The sequence below is a fragment of the Antedon mediterranea genome, chromosome 8, assembly GCF_964355755.1.
Source record: "Antedon mediterranea chromosome 8, ecAntMedi1.1, whole genome shotgun sequence".
Classification (NCBI taxonomy): Eukaryota; Metazoa; Echinodermata; class Crinoidea; order Comatulida; family Antedonidae; genus Antedon; species Antedon mediterranea.
In genome coordinates this window covers 22,822,953-22,842,147 of record NC_092677.1, presented here as the reverse complement: position 1 = coordinate 22,842,147, position 19,195 = coordinate 22,822,953, and the positions used below count along the sequence as shown (strand labels likewise).

General features: G+C 31.6%; 1 protein-coding gene across 2 annotated transcripts in view; it reads right to left on the bottom strand.

Moving 5' to 3' along the window:
- The window catches only part of LOC140057327 (1-phosphatidylinositol 4,5-bisphosphate phosphodiesterase gamma-1-like), a 75,939-nt gene that overhangs the window by 21,282 nt on the left and 35,462 nt on the right, over positions 1-19,195 (bottom strand). For both annotated transcript variants that reach the window (XM_072102942.1, XM_072102941.1), the window contains exons 6-17: positions 15,978-16,059; positions 15,014-15,094; positions 13,552-13,589; positions 11,634-11,685; positions 11,204-11,311; positions 10,290-10,405; positions 6,766-6,851; positions 5,514-5,634; positions 2,581-2,666; positions 1,974-2,114; positions 1,078-1,145; positions 146-256 (exon numbers count right to left, since the gene is read on the bottom strand). In XM_072102942.1, coding sequence (XP_071959043.1) covers positions 146-256; positions 1,078-1,145; positions 1,974-2,114; positions 2,581-2,666; positions 5,514-5,634; positions 6,766-6,851; positions 10,290-10,405; positions 11,204-11,311; positions 11,634-11,685; positions 13,552-13,589; positions 15,014-15,094; positions 15,978-16,059 — 1,090 coding nt within the window. The remainder of the gene's footprint in view (positions 1-145; positions 257-1,077; positions 1,146-1,973; positions 2,115-2,580; positions 2,667-5,513; positions 5,635-6,765; positions 6,852-10,289; positions 10,406-11,203; positions 11,312-11,633; positions 11,686-13,551; positions 13,590-15,013; positions 15,095-15,977; positions 16,060-19,195) is intronic.

The window sequence follows — 19,195 nt, the reverse complement described above, 5'->3', positions numbered from 1 at the left end:
AGAAACAATAGGTTATATGAAGTAACCTAATAGTAAAATTGTGAAGTCAATAAAAATGTTTCATTTTTTTATTTTTTAGCAGCATATAGCAGCAGCTTAATTGTATTACAAATAGCATTATAATTTGATATCAAAATGTAATGACCTCAAGTGTACTGCTAGTATCATCTTCATCATCTTGGGTGGCTTGTGACTCATGTTCTTCAGAGTAAAACATCTTGGTTTCAGTTAGAACAAAATAGTGAGGTGTCCACTCCTGTCATTTATGCAATTAAAATTTATTTCAACATTTTTTAGTGCAAAAATTAGTATTTAACATTTATTTATTTTATTCCATCAAATGGTGGAGCAGTTAAAGCAGGGGCACTATTTACTGTACTCAAAGAGTAAACAATATCGGTATGGGCTTGAGGCCGACTTGCTCCTAGATCTGGTGGTGGAACATGTACATAGTTTGCCTGTGTCCACCTTAAAGAACCCAGTTCATGTTCATCATTCGAGATGAGTAGGAGTTTACCTTGATGAACAGCTCCACAAACAGCACCTGCATCAGGGAGATTTACATATCTGATAGGAAATTGACAAATTTACTATTTGTTATCCTTGGCCAGCCATATATGCCTATAGACTTAAAATAAAACAAATGAAAGTATTGTCCCAATGTGGTTTAAACTCATCTGGGATGGCCAGCCAGGTTTTAAGCCCATGATGAAGCCAATGGCAATTCTTTAAAAAAAAAACCCATTGCAATAATTATAAATGTATGCCCAAGACCACCAGCACTGTGGTCTTGGATTCTAAGCATTTTCTGGCCAGGAGGCCAATGTTACCGCATGATGCGAGCACACAACTGTGCTGCAAATTCAAATAAATATCCACAAAATCACAAAAACTCTCTCACCTAAATAAATTTATGTATTTTAAATTGTGCGGCTTCTATCAATTTTTCTTTTTATTGATACATATTTGGTAAATTATTTTATTTCTTTTTTTTAAATGCGTGTTTCAGCATTCTAGTATAGGCTACAATGTAAAACAATCAAACTGTGTATTTCAATGCGTCTTTTTGCCACTCACCATATCTGCTGGATCCTGAAGCAACAAAATACCATTTTTAAGTGTGTTACTTATATCAAGGTCAGCAACTGAAAATAACCACAAAAAAACATATACAGTGAGTTGATCATTTACAACCAAAAAAAAATAGGAAGTGAGTCAAATGTACTAAACATTGTCTGTGATGGAACTCTCAATTATGTATTCTATACAAGTATATAGTTGGTTTATTATGCATCACAATCAAAAATTTAGGTTTAAAAAAATGATTGCCCTGTCACTATCGAAAGCCAACCTGTGAATGCGCCATTTCTAATGACATCCTAGCCTTCAACATTCAATATGAAACGGCAAATTAACTGAATGTAAGTTTACAATGTAAATGATATAGATATTATAATAAATGCTTTGTCTTTGTAGAATAGAGAAACAGTCCCATCGGTTGAAAGATGAAATGGTCTATTTGAGTGAGTGGCCGAGCGATTAAGACATATTAATATTGGCAAGGGTTCGAGGATTACTCGCTCTATGGTTCTGGTGGTAGAACGAGTCTTCTCGGATAAGGACTATAAACCATAGGTCCAGTGTACACATCTGGCTCATGTGCACTTTAAAGAACCTAGTACATCTTTCGAGATGAGTAGGGGGTTACCGCGGTGTACTAGTATACACACAGTCACTGTTACACACAGACATTTATTATAACTCAATCCCTTGATTGTCAGAATACGCTATTTAGGGTCACCCTCTATAAATAAGGAAAAATAAAAAATTCAAAAAATCACTCTACTTGCCTCATGAAAATATTCTCTCCAATCCAATCATAGACATTTATTATTTGCACATATTTTTCATTATTGTATGGGGCGAGATTTGGCTTAAATTAGTTGGAGTTTGTTTGTTGATAGATAACTTACCATCAGTGCTAACTGGTACTGTGAATGTTTCAGTGCCTTGATCTGGAATCTTCTTGTGTTTGAGAATGATTTTACCTTTTAATTGATTGGGAGAAGGAAGAATATTGGCATCTCTATCAATTGGCTGGGTCAATAATAAACCTGAAAATACATGATGTAATAATAATAGTTTTTTTCACATGCGATCAACATACTACAGTATTATTACCCAAAAAGCAGCTGTAAAATGCATATAAACAAATATACAATTTGTATATCTAAACCATTATAAAAACAAAAATTATTCATAAAATAAAACATTTTCATTCATTCATAATGATAAAATTTGCAATGTATAAAAATATAAATCTAAAACACATAAAAAAGACATGTAACGCCCTAAACAGCAAAAAAGTTAGACATAATTCTAACTTCATGTTGTGAACCAAATATTTACATTCAGCGCGAAGATAATAAATATAGGAACATAACATATATAAGACAAGACACTTATTTTGGGGTTGGATGAATTTAGATTTGTTCTACTTTTTGAATGCACTGATGAATGACCTCAGCATGCCAAGGCATGTCTTTCAATGATTAAATATTGATTCAATGTATTTCTTACTTCCAAACACCTCTTGGAATGTACTTGCCATGTTCCGCTGCTGTGCTAGACCACAATGGTTTTCAATAGACAAAATAAGTGGATAGCTAATACAGAAAAAAAAAGAAAAACAGATATTTATGTGTTAGTAAAAATGATTATTTGTAGAAAATAAAATGTAGATGAATTTAGACTTCCCTAATTAATACAAATTAAAGTTCACCTTCATTTCAAAGGTTCAATGCATTACTACATACAATAAGAACATATTAAAATATAATACGTTCCAACACTTATATAGTAAGTGGTATTTAAAGGTCATGGCTTGATATAAACCATTTAAAATAAAGTGTCTCTTTGTAAAAAAACATTATCTCTCATTTAATTAAGGCACATGATCAATTACTCTAATGAAGTAAAGGACCTGTTTTGTATGATTGTTGTTGTTTGTTTAAAGACCCCTTCCCTACAATTTGTGACGTTTTGTAAAAATAATACAGATATATTACTTTCAAAACATTAAACCAGGTCATTCCTTGTCTTAAATGTACGTTTTATGGTAAATTATGATAAAAAGTGAGAAACAATGCACTACCTAAGTAGCTCGTGACGAATGACCTCTCGTGGACTGTCTTTAGGCCTAGCCTAGCTAGGCTTAGTTTTGTAGGCCTAGCTGGCAAACATCGGTAATGTACAAACATTGTACGCTAGCTATATACCTAGCCTGACATTGTATAGTTGCTGCATTAATTGTCTTTCTATTTTTGCCAGACTCCGTTGATACAAATTGGGGAAAACTCATTATTTTCGCTGAAAAGTTAGGAGACTTCAATTTGTTTTGGGTGACTTATAGAAGAAAAACAAAAATATCAATCCGCGCGCAATGCATTTTAGGATTTATAGCGGGCCGCTATAATTATTAGAATCAACTTATTTTTCACATTTTTAACCATTTAAAGACAAAAAAAGTTATCGCAATAGGACCATATAGTATTATTTTTACATTAAATATAGTTTGTGATCTTAAATTAGATCTAAAAAACGTAGGGAAGGGGTCTTTTTGTTTTATCTATCTTCTAGTTCTAGGATATTTGAAAAACACATCTTGAGGAACACCTTTTTATTTTTTATTTTGGTAGGATAGGAAAGACAGATGCCTTTTTCACAAGTCTTTTACAGCAAGTTCTCATATGAGAGCTTCAAAGTGCTAGAGATCAGAGAGGTAAAGATGGTTTATCTGCTTAATCATCCTTTTTTTGTTTCTTACAGTAAGTGCTATATAAGAATACTATTATTATTATTATTATATCAATGTTTATCTCTAGGTATTTTTAATTTTTACTTCTATGCATTAATAAATAAAACAAATTGATAAAGAAATGTCTTGAATTAAAGACACATGCCCTACAATTTGTGACGTTTTGTAAAAATAATACATATACATTACTTTCAAAACATTAAACCATGTCATTTCTTGTCTTAAATGTACGTTGTATGGTAAATTATGATAAAAAGTGAGAAACAATGCACTACCTAAGTAGCTCGTGACGAATGACCTCTCGTTGACGGTCTTTAGGCCTAGCCTAGCTAGGCTTAGTTTTGTAGGCCTAGCTGGTAAACATTGGTAACGTACGAACATCGTACGCTAGCTATATACCTAGCCTGACGTTGTATAGTTGCTGCCTTAATTGTCTTTCTATTTTTGCCAGACTCCGTTGATACCTATTGGGGAAAACCCGGTATTTTTGCTGAAAAGTTAGGAGTCTTTCCATTTGTTTTGGCCTCGCGATCGATCGAAAAGTGGGTTAATTACAGAAGAAAAGCAGAAATATCAATCCGCACGCAATGCATTTTGGGATTTATAGCGGGCCGCTAATATAATAGGACCATATAGTATTATTTTTACATTAAATATAGTTTGTGATCTTAAAATAGATCTAAAAAACGTAGGGAAGGTGTCTTTAAATAGAGAATGTTCAAGTTTTGAAAGAAGAGAAGTGAGTGCAGAATCTGGTATAGACTATTCTCACTCTTGATTTTCATTATCAACCAATTAATTATTATTATTGTCATTATATATTATTATATTACATAGCCTATGTAAATACGTGAATGTGTGTGTATTGTAACCGATATATATCGGTAATAATCGGTGAAATATTAGATTTGACAACCCCTTGTGAATGATATTATGTTCTCGAGAAATATATTATATTTCCCTCAGCCAGCGCTTCGGGAAATATATTCCCTCGAACAAAATATCATTCCCTCGGGGATGTCAAATCTTATATTTAAACTCTAAGCAGGCAATATCTGTATAATATGTGATTATCTTGCTAGCATGTTTACTCTCAATGAGCCAGCAAATAAATTGAGCAATTGCCTTTTGTTTATTTATGAGAATAGTGACTATATGAATAAATACTGCAAGTGATGCAGATTTTTCAAGCCTCCCATTCAATTGTGTACAGTGGCAGGCATATTGCATGGATACAGTAAATGTGCAAACTCGAGCAATAGTTGTATGTATGGAATGGCCTATAACAATTAGCAGCCTAGAAATATAACCAATACTTTATCTATTCAATTAGCAACAGTTTGAATTTAAAAATTTACTTTATTATCAAGGCAATCTAACAAGAGGATGCAGAGCTCCGGTGGATCAAAGAGTTGCAACATGATCAGTTCTACATCCCCTAAACGCTTGACTGATTTTTGATTGGCCAATTGGCTTCCTCAAATAGATAGCGTGCTGGAGAATAGGTAGATAGTACAGTGCTGTAACCGTCTATTATGAATTTTCCACTGTCATCATAAGATCAAAGTACTGTTACGAGTTCCTATCTTGGCAAATTGAGTTCAGAATCCTGTTGTTAGATTGCCATGATTAGCAAGTTACATGGCTACAACTTTTTTTATTGGTCATTATATACAGCAAAAACAAAAACACTTACTCTGAAACAATCCAAGCATGTTCCTTGATTGCAATAAGAACATCTAAAAAGCGTATCTTAGTGGTGAGTGTATGACCATGATATACAATGGGAAGTCCATCAGGCCCATCCCAACAGTCCACTGAAATATACAAATATTAAGACTAATTCGGATTTCCTTACTTTTTTCTTTTCGGTTATCACAAAATTGTGCAATCCTCTATAAAATACTGTTATGTTTACTATTACCATGTAAATAATAAAAGGAAATACATTAAAAAACATATGCAAAGAAATTTAGTGCCAGCGGAATGGTTCAAATCGATGCACCTGGATGCGTTTTATTTCTAAATTGAAAAGCTAGCTGTGCCAAAAATAAAGATATAACAGGAAAAATAGTATAAATCCAATGGAAAATTACTGGAAAAAAAAGACAATGCTGTGGGTGTCAGGGATTGGATCTTAATGGAGATACTGTACAACTAAACAAAAATAGAAAAAAAAATTATATATATATATATATATATAAGGAGACACCATCAGGCCAGGTCCGGGCAAAAAATTTATATTGATCAGACATTCCAATAATTATCGATCTATAGATTGTCCTATGTTTCATTATTTTTGGGATTTTATTTGTGTTACACGAGCTTGTTGAAAATAAGCACTTTCTTATCAGTGGGGGGATAGTTCAAATTACACAGCAAAATCTCTATTCTTTTATACACAAATGTTGTAAATAGAGAGGCATTTTTAAAAAGCTATGAAAAATAAACGGCGGGTAAAAAATCTTATCAGATGACTAAATATAGCTATTAAATATAACTTTGTCAAATTTTGTATTTGACCATTTTAAGGGATATTAATGTTTTTTCGTCTAGATTTCTATTACAAATATTTGATTTATGTGCAATTAACCAGATATTATGTTTAAAATTCATGCCTGTACCTGAGCTTTAACTGTTTTGTATTTTTTAGATGTTTTTATATGAATGGTTGTTCTATCCTATAATTGGATTTATTGTGTTTTCTTTTTTGTTTATGATGAGCAATGAATTTCCTTTTTGAGGATAAATAAAGTTATCTTATCTTAAGTGTCTACTTAATATAATAGGTGTTGGACGTAGTATGAAAACATGCAATGCCCCTCGTTTGCTTCATGGGAAAGTGTCTGTAAAAACTGTAGTTTTAAAATATACATGAAAAGGGTTCTTGTGCTTTTCACAAGCTTTGGAGTAGACAAATCAAACACATGGCAAATGAGAAAACTTACACTCTAAACATCTGCATCCCATCCTTAGACACCTGACATAAGCTTCACAAGTAGATTCACTAGAGAACTGGTCACCTGTTAAATACCTTTATTCAAAAACAATGTTATTAAAAAATATCATCAAATATCAAACATTTTTATTTGTTATGTTATTTTATTTATTATTTATAATATTTTATTATTATTATTTAACACAATCAATAATTCTGCTTTTTCATAAATCATGTACGGTACAAAAGACATTGTCTCCCATGTATCATCGTCATGGTAACATCAATAACATTAAATTTGCTATTGATACAGTAGTTTGGAAGATTGTCCTATTTAAAAAATAAGAATAATATTGTTTTTGTTTTTTCTAAACTCGTGCTTCAGGTACTGTATTATGCAATTTTCCTGCTGACACCAATCTCTATTGGTGTCATATAAGATAGGAATTTTTAAACAAAAATCAAACAGTAGATAGGTGACCTGTTCTGTTAGTTGATTTTGTTTGATACTTATTTTTTGTTGGTTCATAATTTATTTATCTATTAATTTTGATTGGTCAATTCATGTTCCATCTCAAGACTCTTGAGTCACAATGTATAAATATGTTTTTTACAGACAAAATATTGAATCATAATAACATGCCTTACATTTGTCTGTTTAAGGGCATGTTCAGACCTACGGAGTTATGCTTTCGTACTGTACGCGGCGTACAAGTCCATAGGTCTGAACCAGGAAAAGATTAGTGGAAGCCACCTCGTACGACACTGATATTTCGTACGCTACAAAAGCTCAAGGTATGAGTTTAGTGGACGTCGCTTACAATACGAAAGTCACGCATCGATGAATATGACCTAGGTTAGATATCTAGCCAATCAAATTACAATAATACAAAATGGAAGCAAGCTAACGTGTGCCCTATCTTTAAAGCTGGTTCTAAATCTGATGTACGCAATTATAGACCGGTTTCATTGTTGCCAACTATTTCTAAAGTTTTTGAAAAAATTGTTCACGACCAAATTTTTAAACATATATCACCAGTGACCATCAACACGGATTTTACCCAGGAAGGTCTTGTGAAACAAATTTGTCTGTTCTGTTGTCACATGCGTATGACGCAATAAATGCAAAAGGGCAATGCGAAGTTGTATATACAGACATGGCTAAAGCCTTTGACAGGGTCTCCCATAAGTTGCTCTTGTTTAAACTTCAACAATTTGGTCTAAATCACGATTTAATTTTATTTTTTACAAGTTATTTATCGGACAGGTTTCAGAGAGTCACTTTTGATGGTAACGCGTCTGAATGGCTTCCAGTTTTATCTGGAGTGCCTCAGGGGTCTATTTTGGGGCCTCTTTTTTTCATTATGTTTATTAACGATTTTTCCTTTGTTCCTCGTCATTCTAATGTTCTTATGTTTGCTGACGATATCAAATTATTTAAGTCTATACAAACTTTAAATGATATGTTGTTGTTACAAGAAGACGTTGACAGACTCATTCACTGGTGCGACACTTGGAATATGTCAGTCAATGCCTCTAAATGCAAATCAATGTCTTTTACTCTTAAGAAAAAACCCATCTATTTTGACTTTTATATTAAGAATATTATACTTGAAAGAGTCTCTGTTCACAAAGACCTTGGTGTTTTTTTAGATAGTTCATTAACCTTCTGTAAACATATTGATTTTATAGTCTCTAAATGCAATAGACTTTTGGGTTTTCTTTGGAGACATTGCAGACATATCAACGATAAAAAGGCATTAGTTATTTTATACAAATCTTTAGTTAGGTCGAATCTTGAATTCTGCAGTGTTATTTTTAACTCTATTTCTCTTGCCCAGTCTTCTAGATTACAAAGTGTACAGAACAAGTTTTGTCGATTTTATGTGCGTAAATTTGGTTCTATTAGCAAAGACGTTCTTTTTAATTTAGCGGGTAGGCGTAAGTTATTTGATTTAATTTTTCTTTTTAAGGCTGTGAACTCAATTTTTCATGGTAATTTTGAAGTGTACTTTCCTATTTCTGTTCCACAATATCAATTGCGTTATCCTGCTTTATTTTCTATATCAAGAGGGAGGGTAAATATTACTAAAAATGGTTTTGTTAATCGTTTGCCTAAGTTATACCATTCACTATGTAAAATTGATGGATCTGTTGATATTTTTTTTGATTCCCTTGCTTGTTTCCGTCACAAGGTTTTGTCTAATGTCAGTAATATTTAAATGTTGTCTTGTTATCTGTTGATTTTTGCTTGTATATTATATGTTATATTTTACGACTTTCAGCCCTGTTAATGGTGACGTTTGGTCACTGTAGGGTGATGATGAAATAAAATAAAAATAAAATAAAAAATATTCGCCACATCACATCGTGACATGTGCTCCTCATCGTATAGCCAAGCTGATCCATTTGTTATGATTGGTGAACGTGCGAAAAAATCATACCTTTTGTTTGTTGTTACACTATACAGTATTATTATTATTAATATTATTATATTAATTAATTTAAAATGTCATCGAAGCATGCGCATTGGCGAGAAACCGAAGTAAAATACCTTATTTCATTGTGGGGAAGCCCTGAGTTTAGAGATCGGTTGGAAGTGAAAAACTGGCGTAAAAGCACTGGCAACAAGATGTCTGTGTTCAACGAGATGGCGGACACGTTAGCAGATGGGCCATCCTCATAATAAAGAAGGATTTAAATTATATCCAAACGAAATTGAAGGGGTCGTCGTATAAAGCGGCGAAAGACCGAGTAAATAAGTCTGGAGCCGGTGCAAGTACGGGATTTGAACATTTTTCTGCCATAAATGATATTTTAGGCCTAGACCAAATATAAACCCAAACCCCAAAACGATCGGCTGGTTGGTATGCCTGACAACCCATCGATAATGCCGAGCCCAAGTGTTCGGTCTAGGCCTAGGCCTGTAACTCCTACCCCAACCACTACTACTTTTAATAACAACGAAGGTAGGTCTATACGTGCGTTAGAGTTTGGTTAATCGCCAGCGAGTGACATCATATCCGTTTGTAATGCAACTTCGTTGCAATGAATCTGAATACTTTGCTCTTACGACGCTCATTAAAATATGACCTTAGGTAGGATAATCTTGAGCTATTTCACACGACCTGACACTATTTTCACTCATATAAATGTTCTCATCTTTACTGTAGGCCTGTGGCGCAATGTGTTGGACGTTTGACTACTGATCGTGAGATCGCGGTTCGATTCCAACTCTCGTCGCATTACTTTTATCCTTAGGCAAGATACTTTACTTATGTTTGCCTATATCCACTCAGGTGTTTAAATGGGAACCCGGTTAGATCAAGACACAACCTTGCGCTGATTACTAGCTGCATTATGGGAGTATGTGTTTAATAAAAAATGACTGGGGTAATAATGTTCAGCGCTTAGAGGTTTCACAACATTAGGCGCTATATAAATCCAGGATATTATTATTATTATTATTTAGTTATTACTAGACCGTGTATAGTTTCAATATAATACTAACTAATAATTCAATATGAAACTTACGTATTATGAGAAGATGCAATCCAGTAATGTGACATTGGTTGATCCATGTTATCTGTTATCTTGTCATGTTGCTCATCCCATAGACTATTTGAATTGGAATACAAGTAGTCAAGAAACTAAAAAAGAAAGAAATTACACAATTGAATATTATAAAAATGATGCCTAACTGTTAATTTGTTAAAATAGTGTTTTTAAAGGTTTGAGTGTAAAGTAAGATCTGTATTTACAGTGTGATTTCTGAGTCAGTTAGTTTTAGCTTGAATCCAGAATCCATTCTAAATTTCAATTTCTTTTTTATGAATCTAAATGATGTACTGCAAACATTTAATTACTTTAATAGTTCATTATATAATAGCTTCATTATATAACAGCTTCATTATATAACAGCTTCATTATATAACAGCTTCATTATATAACAGCTTCATTATATAACAGCTTCATTATATAACAGCTTCATTATATAACAGCATCATCTGACCAATGATATATTTGTGACCAATCTGTTTGAAGTCTCTATTTGAACACTTCACACGCTTGCATAAGAAGTGCAAAGGAAGAGATGCACTCGGCATAAATTTTTCCAATATCTGCAAACTTTGACTTATAAATATAAACCGATAATTAACTGATAAACTGCCTGTGGAGACAGGATTTAACCAATTACGCTTGAGAAAAATTATCTCATTCAAATCGGATAAATGCGATAATTTTTAACCTTTGACCTGAAGGACAAATTGTTGCATTGTGATTGGGCACTTGGTTGCTCGGTATGACTGATCATGTGCACTTTATTCTTTAATTGAGACTCAATTTAAATTAACAGATAATTTTTGTTCTGGCTGTGGAAACACGGCCTTACATCATACGCAAGTTCAGTCAGAGTTTACCGTATTTAACATTTACTAGAAACGTACCTCTCCAGTTGTGAAATATGGATCCTGATCTTGGGACATCCTACTTGGATTTTCAAGAAATGACCTCATGTGTTGTCGAACCACAGCTGGGTGATTTGCCAATGCATCCTAAAATATATATCTTTACTGTTATAATACAAGCATTTTTACTATAATTATAGCAGCTATTGGGGTATTTTCTCTGCTAATTTCATAGTAAACAGTTTATTTTATTTGCTAAGTTACTCTTTTTTTATTAAATAAATATAAATGAAAAGTACCCACTTTCCTTATTGTTTGTGTGGGAATGTAAATTTCTTTGCTACTACGCTAACTGTGGTTTTATAATTATATTCAGGCTTGTAATTGAGTACAAACTGGCTGTAGAATTTTGCTACATTTCTTAGAAAACTGTCATCATCTTTATCTACAACACTTAAAGCTATATTACCTTTTGCTCCATAGCGAGAAACTTGATAAATTCTGTAACTGTTACTCGCTTCCTGTGAAAAAAAAGCAAACACACAAATTTACATAATAGTCACAGATTGTGCTAACTTTGCCTAATTGACACAGAAGTTTCATTGGTGAATTTCTGCATATTTCTGCATATTTTGTGTGTATATTGCAATTTAACAGTCAATAAATTATGACAGATACTGTAGTGTGTAAAATTATGTGATACACTGCATAATAGCCAAAAATACAAGGAGACAATCTACATGTATCCTTTAACAATTAGCCATCAATTGTTGTTTTATAAATATCATATTTGTGTGTTTATTTTTCACCAGCAAGGTAATTAAGTATCATTTAAATGCTAAAATTGCAGTATCTTTGTGGTACACAAATTTAAAAATAAACATATTAAAATAACTAATTAGCAGTGGGTATGAAAAGAAACATCATAGATCCAATTACAAATTATAAATATGGCCAAAAACTAAATTTGTTGGCCAAGCAAATCATCAACTAATGAAGAGGATGTATTTTGTTTCATTTCAGTTAATGATAAAAATATGAATTCTTTGCCATTAAATAAACTACTACTACTGGGCCAAAATCTAAAATAAGAGGGTGTTACAGTCTAAAACGTCCAATTTTTTAAAATAAATTAAGCTTAAATATGTATTGTCCTCAAAAACATGAAAAATAAAGATTAATTAAATCAGATTTTGAATATATGTTATTTTGTAGTTTTAATCAAGTTAATTACTTCCGTAGAAAAAAAAAACACAATGTTTTCACTTATAAAATAACACAATAAGTGGTTAAATACAACCAAAAATCCATTGGCTGGCAGCCAATTTGACCATTTTTTGCTTAAAATTTCAGGTAAATGAATTGTGTTTAGATCCAAATTTTGGAAAAAGTGGATAACTATTATGAGACATTAAAATGGCATATTCAACAAAAAAAAATTGTAAAAATTAATTTTCAGGGGGACAATACATCTTTAAACAATATTACACGGTATTTTAAACAGTCAACGATATAAGTTTATTTGATTGGCCTGGGAACCTAAAATAACTTGGGAGGTAGAATAACTACCGTTCATTAGTGTTGTAGATGATCAATGCATACACTTTTAAGCCTATCATTATCAAGGAATGATTTTTAATTATAATAATCTGAATATTTATAAGGCACTCTCGCAGCGCTTAGAGAAAGTGAACACATAAAATATGTGGGTACCATTTCAACGTTGACAAATTATGTATATTATGGCATTGTTTCTGCTGCATAAAAATAATTGGTTAAAAATGGTGTGAATAAATTAAGCCCAATTTCTTGGGAGCAGAAACAGAACAATCTTTTATAGTAACTGGTTAAATGGCAGCAGAAAAATAATGGTTAAAACACCCAATAAATTCGATGTTAGAACGCAACTTAACCGGTTATTGCTGCAAAATCTACCTGAAACACAAAAACGGTTATTTGATTGACAGCTGCTGACTTTGAGTCACAACTACACGGCAGTAACGCCCGGACCTATTGTATTTTGGGTAATTCTAACGATTTTTGTCAATGACCACCTACAGATTTAAACGGTTATTTCGGAACAAAAATTGAGCAGGAATGAAGTAAATATAAAAATTACATTTTATATCTATTTTGAAATACACAGTATATTCAGCGCTACACAGCAGAAACAGACACCCAGAGGTAGTGCATTCCAAAGGAAATGTGCAGCGCGAAAAAAAAGAGGAATTTGCCAAGTTTATTGAAGGGTGAGTTTATCAGTGGATGGATGGACCCTTGGATTAGTAGCCACACATTATAACCATCAAGCCACCATTGAACAACTCCACTCCATAATCAAACTAGCTTCAATTAGTCTAAAGCAATTCATACACTATAATACTTACTCCCCATCAGTGTATAATTCATTGAATCTTTCAGATATCTGTAAACAAATGAATAGAAAATAATAATATAATAAGTATACATAAACAAGTATATACTGTGAAAAAATTGTTCAATATAAACAATAAGTCCAAATAAAAAAAATATACTTGTTAAGTGTCAACCTGTTTTATGTTTTCCCCTTAAAGTACTATATTTTATTAGGTCATTGATATTGCTACCATTTTGAAATAAACTGACATTGAAATTTTAAAATAAGAAGAACTGAATCACTACATACAATTTCAACTTAAAAAAAACCAATTTTATGCAATATTATTGTTCTTACGTAATTTGTCAATTAAAAATTAAAAACAGAGGCGGTTCGAAAATCCGGGGGTGGTGACGCTTAACAAGTGTATTTTTTGTTGTCTAATGTATTTAATATAAACATATTTGTTGTATTATATATTTATATTATACATTAATAATAATTATTATAATAATTATATTATTATTTTAGCTATTTTTACCAAACTGTCAATTTGCATATAGGATGAATAAACTAAGAAAGAAAGAATAAAACGTACAACACACAAATAAAGTTGCATGTCTTCTTTAGAAATTACCTATCTAAATCAGTTTGATAAACAGCAAATAGACTGCTGTTTATAATACTATTACCTTAAAACTATAACCCATATTTTGTAAGGCCGGTTAAATTTCCATAATTGGTCATTGTTCCCAATATCTAATCTACTTAGTGTCTCACTTAGATTGTTCATTCTAATGAGACATAAACTAACATTATTGGCCAGTCTGCCTATAATACACAGTTCAAGGTTTAACTATATGAAACCTTATCATCTTTCAAGTATTGACAGAAGATACATTCAACTGAAAACAACATAGATTATTCTATTTATGCAATGAAAAGCCATTTAACAATTAAATTTATTTGATTGGTGAATTTAAATTATATCACAGTATCACATGCCGTGCATTATTTTGATCTATACTCACGATTACGAGGTAATTGTTATGTTGTATGTATTGGTAATACCAGGGAGGTATACCTCTCTGGTATTACACACTGCAGATTCAGGTTTTTGTCAAGATATTGAAAATTTTGTGCCAAGCTATAGGCTGTGAATGATGCGCATTAAAAATCAACCTATAACTTGTTGTCTATAATGGCTCTACTCAACAGCCAATTTCTTAGCTCTGTATTTCTAATATGAGACGAGGGCCTCACCTTTGACATTTGTGTGTTTTGTATTCGTGGAATGGATATAATATTCATTGAATTCATGAAAATATTAATTGGTATATTAATAATATATTGATAAGGAAATTCCTTATCAGAGAAGACTTGTTCTCCTAATCGCACCATCAAACCAGGGTGGCTATGGTTTATGGAGACTCTAGTACTACTTACTACTAATCTTTAACTATTAAAATAAAATCATTAAAGCATATTTTTACCTCTGGTTGGTCTATCAAATTGTGATAAAGTTCAGCAAACTGCTCAAATCCCAACTCTCCTCTCTTCCAATGATCAACATTCTATTAAAAAAAAACCCATATAGACTTTGAGTGAGTATGGATCTAAAACACCCATATAGACTTGTACACTGAGTATGGATCTAAAACACCCATATAGACTTGTACACTGAGTATGGATCTAAAACACCCATATAGACTTGTACACTGAGTATGGATCTAAAACACCCATATAGACTTGTACACTGAGTATGGATCTAAAACACCCATATAGACTTACACTGAGTATGGATCTAAAACACCCATATAGACTTACACTGAGTATGGATCTAAAGCAATACAGTATCAAGACAAATATACTATCAGCACTTTTTTTAACATGTCTTATAATATATATATATATAATATATGAGTGGAACCATTTTATATAATGGATATTTAGTGTCGACAAACAAACCTTTTTTTTTCGAAAGTGTCTTTTTCAAACTAAAGAAACCACCTTCCCAACCAGCAATTATGGTTATGGGCTTGTATCAGTACTCTACACAAAAAATATCACACTATAGGTAATACTAATAATGGCGATATTTTATTGCTATCAATTTTATTTTTTATTACAGGCAGGACAATTCAAACCATAGTCAACTCCCTTGGAGAATATTTAATGATCCAGCTATGATAGTAATGAAGTAATAATGTACACTAATACTTAAAAGTACATTTCCTATTTATTTTAACCCAAGAAAGCCATAACACATTAATAGATAATTGTTTTCTGTCAACAGTTGTTTTTTATATTATTTTATTCAATTTTATTTGAATAAATACGGTAATGGATTTCTGCTGCATTTCATTTCCCAAGTAACTTGTTTATCAGTGTGTGATTATTACTTGAAATTGAGAAACAGGATCAATTATGCATGTTAAATACGTTTTAAATACTCACATTAAAACATTCTTTTAATTTGGTGGTATTCATTTTCAAGTTTATTTTTGGAAGGAATGACTTAAGATCTTTCAGTGAAACTCTGCAAAGAAAACAAAATGTAATTTGGTGAAATTAAATGATATAAAATACAGTGAAAGAAAGAAAAAAGAATAATCACAGGGTTGTGAAAAGTGGTCAGGTTCGTTTGACACCTTACCAACCATACTGGTGGTTACGCACCACAAATATATTTATATTTGAGTGACTGCAAGGCGCTTGCTGAATGTCGCAGTTTAATCAATATGCTATTGATATAGCACAAAACAATCTATCATCATCCATTTCATATCTTTTCAATTATGTGAAATATTTTGTGATCATGAATGCAATATAATAAGACTAAATAAAAATTGTATTCAGGATTTTAAGTTTCTTTTACTATTACTAATACATAATTTTCTGGAAAACAACTCTACAGTGTATACAAATAGTATAGTTGTCAACATTTCATTGAACATTTCAGTTCAGAGACAGAGACCAAAAAACAAAATGAATACAGAAAAATATTATTATATAATCAAAACCTATACATAATTCCATCACTTTAAAAAAAAAAATTATCTTATAAGTTATATTAGGCTTAGGCTTCAAATTTGTTATTTCTGTTTGACTTTATCAATTCTCAATAGCTAAAATATCTTTTTGCATATGACTTGGGCAAACTATACAACTACAGTATATATGATATTTTTTTGTCACTACATTTGCCTTAAGTGGATTCAAAAGATAACAGATCAATCCCATAAAAATGCTGAATTTTACCCTAGGCAAAGTAAATGCTCAGGCCTCACTACTACATTCATTGGTCAATTTTGTATTATTGCACTACAGCAGAGACAATAAATGATCTCAATTATAAATAGCAGTGTGTAAGTATACTGCAAGTTAAAACACAACTGCAAATCTGTTCCCAAAGGATTGCAAACAATCTCATTTTCTCATAGAAACTAAAGCATTAGAATATGATTTCACAAAACACACATGGTACACGGCACACATATACAGTATTTTGTGTCTGAACCTAGGCTGCGGTTAGCATTGAATATTTGCCTCACATCAGGGATTTATAACGCTAGCAGAAGAGGGCAAATTAATGCTAATCCGTAACGTTTCATTGATTTTTTTCTTTGGTCAAACACCAACTATTGAAAATGTGACTCGTAGTCTAACGAAAAAGTGCGGTATTGTATTACTAGTTATTAGTATTACTGTATAGGCTTGTGGAAGCAAATTACCAAAACATCAAAATCAATAAGTTTTAACAGATATGGTCAATTCATGGTCATTTGAAATTGTCTACAAAAAATAGTAGATTTGAAGGCAACATTGTATAAGCCTACGATGTCAACTTTTGCTAATTGTGTGTCACAAATACTGTATATCGACTTCATACGCATGGACCGGGAGATGAGTACAGTAATAATGATGAAACTTTGGTTTTAATCGCAATACATTTGAATTGTTGATCATTGTTTCTGAATATGACTTTTAATACCACAAATTACCGTACCCTTTGAGTTAGCTAACAAGACTCACTCAACATGCCTTAGATCTTATACTTTGTTGTTATCATGTCTCAGTAATGGATTATGAATCAACAAAATTAAGGTAATTGTAAATAAATAAACTAAAAGATTTACCAACATTGCAAAGAGTAAATATTTTAAAATGCAAGTTTACAACCAGCTAATAAAAACAATCAATAGAATGATTCATGCTTAGTCACCTGCATCTATTCAACACAAGCCACCTGTGAGTGTTTTTCACAGGTGGCCATTTACAATGTTTTGGGTGACCATACAAAATGTCTATAATCTATATTTTTTATGTTTTCTTAGAAAGTACTTTAAAAATAGGTCAGCAACATAAGTATTTTTTTGTGTATGTTTATTTTTTCAAATATTAAATAACTGTTGTGTTGCTAAGGCTTGGTTTCCTGCCACTTGGTTTGCTGATGTATGTATTGTAATTATAAGTTTAACAATCATCTCCCCTTTGTATTTATGTCACTAAAGGCCTACAGAATTATGTTTTATTTTATTTTCAAAGCCTATTACTTGTTGTTTAAGCTGGGAAAAGACTAGTGCAATCCACATGGACACTGATGATGATGATATGGCACTACAATTAAAGTCATACATCAGTCAAACTTTATAAATCGGTTTATGTATACTAGAGTTTTAATAATTGTCAAAATTGATCATTTTATTTTTTCATTGATCGATGTTGTTAATTATTCACTAACAAACATTAAACAAAATAAGTTTAATACAATAAATTGTTATAAAAATATTATATATTAATGTTACACGTCTATTGAATAAGGATATAAGAATGTAAATTAGATATTTAATAACTACAGTATAGTATATATTGAAGGAAATAAAGAAAGTTACTGCAATACATTTATAATAATAATATTTTTTGTCATAAGTACAAGGCCTCGGGATTACTAATTTTATTCCAAGTTTTCTCAGATTCTGCAATGAGTGAATTAAGCCGACACAATTGAACGTGAACACTCCAGGTCAACCAAACCAAATTTTAAAAAATTGACCAATTATTTACTACTTGATCAAAAATGCGGCAAAAAACTAAAACAAAAAAAAACTTGTGTATGCAACAAATCAAGACATGACAAACATTGCAAAATGAAAATCTGGGATGAAAACGAGGGTCAATAGGGTTTAATGAGAAGGATTTTAGCATAAGTTATGATAGATGAAAACTAGATTTGAACTCGTCACAAGGACTAAGTTAAATTTACACTTAATCCTCTACGAAGCATTATAGTTGTGCCAAATTTCATTGAAAAATATTTGTTCATAAAAATGTGACTTTATATGTAAGATTTGCATAACTTCATACATCTATCAACTGGTTAGAAGACTTGCAGACATTTAATGTACTGTATATAGTATGTGAAAAGTGCTGAATTTGTTCTATTAGAAGATGCTGTCATTATGATACAGGAATAAGGATTCAAATGATCTACCTATACCACCAGTCAAACACAAAGCTTAATCAATACTAATTGCTTGTATTTATGGTATGCAACATTTTACCAAAAGATAAATAAAGGAGATACAACTATAGATTTCTGTCTATCTGCTAGGCTAAAGTAACTCATTTTTTCCCTTCTGGATAAGGTTAGAGAATTGCTCCCAACGAAAAAA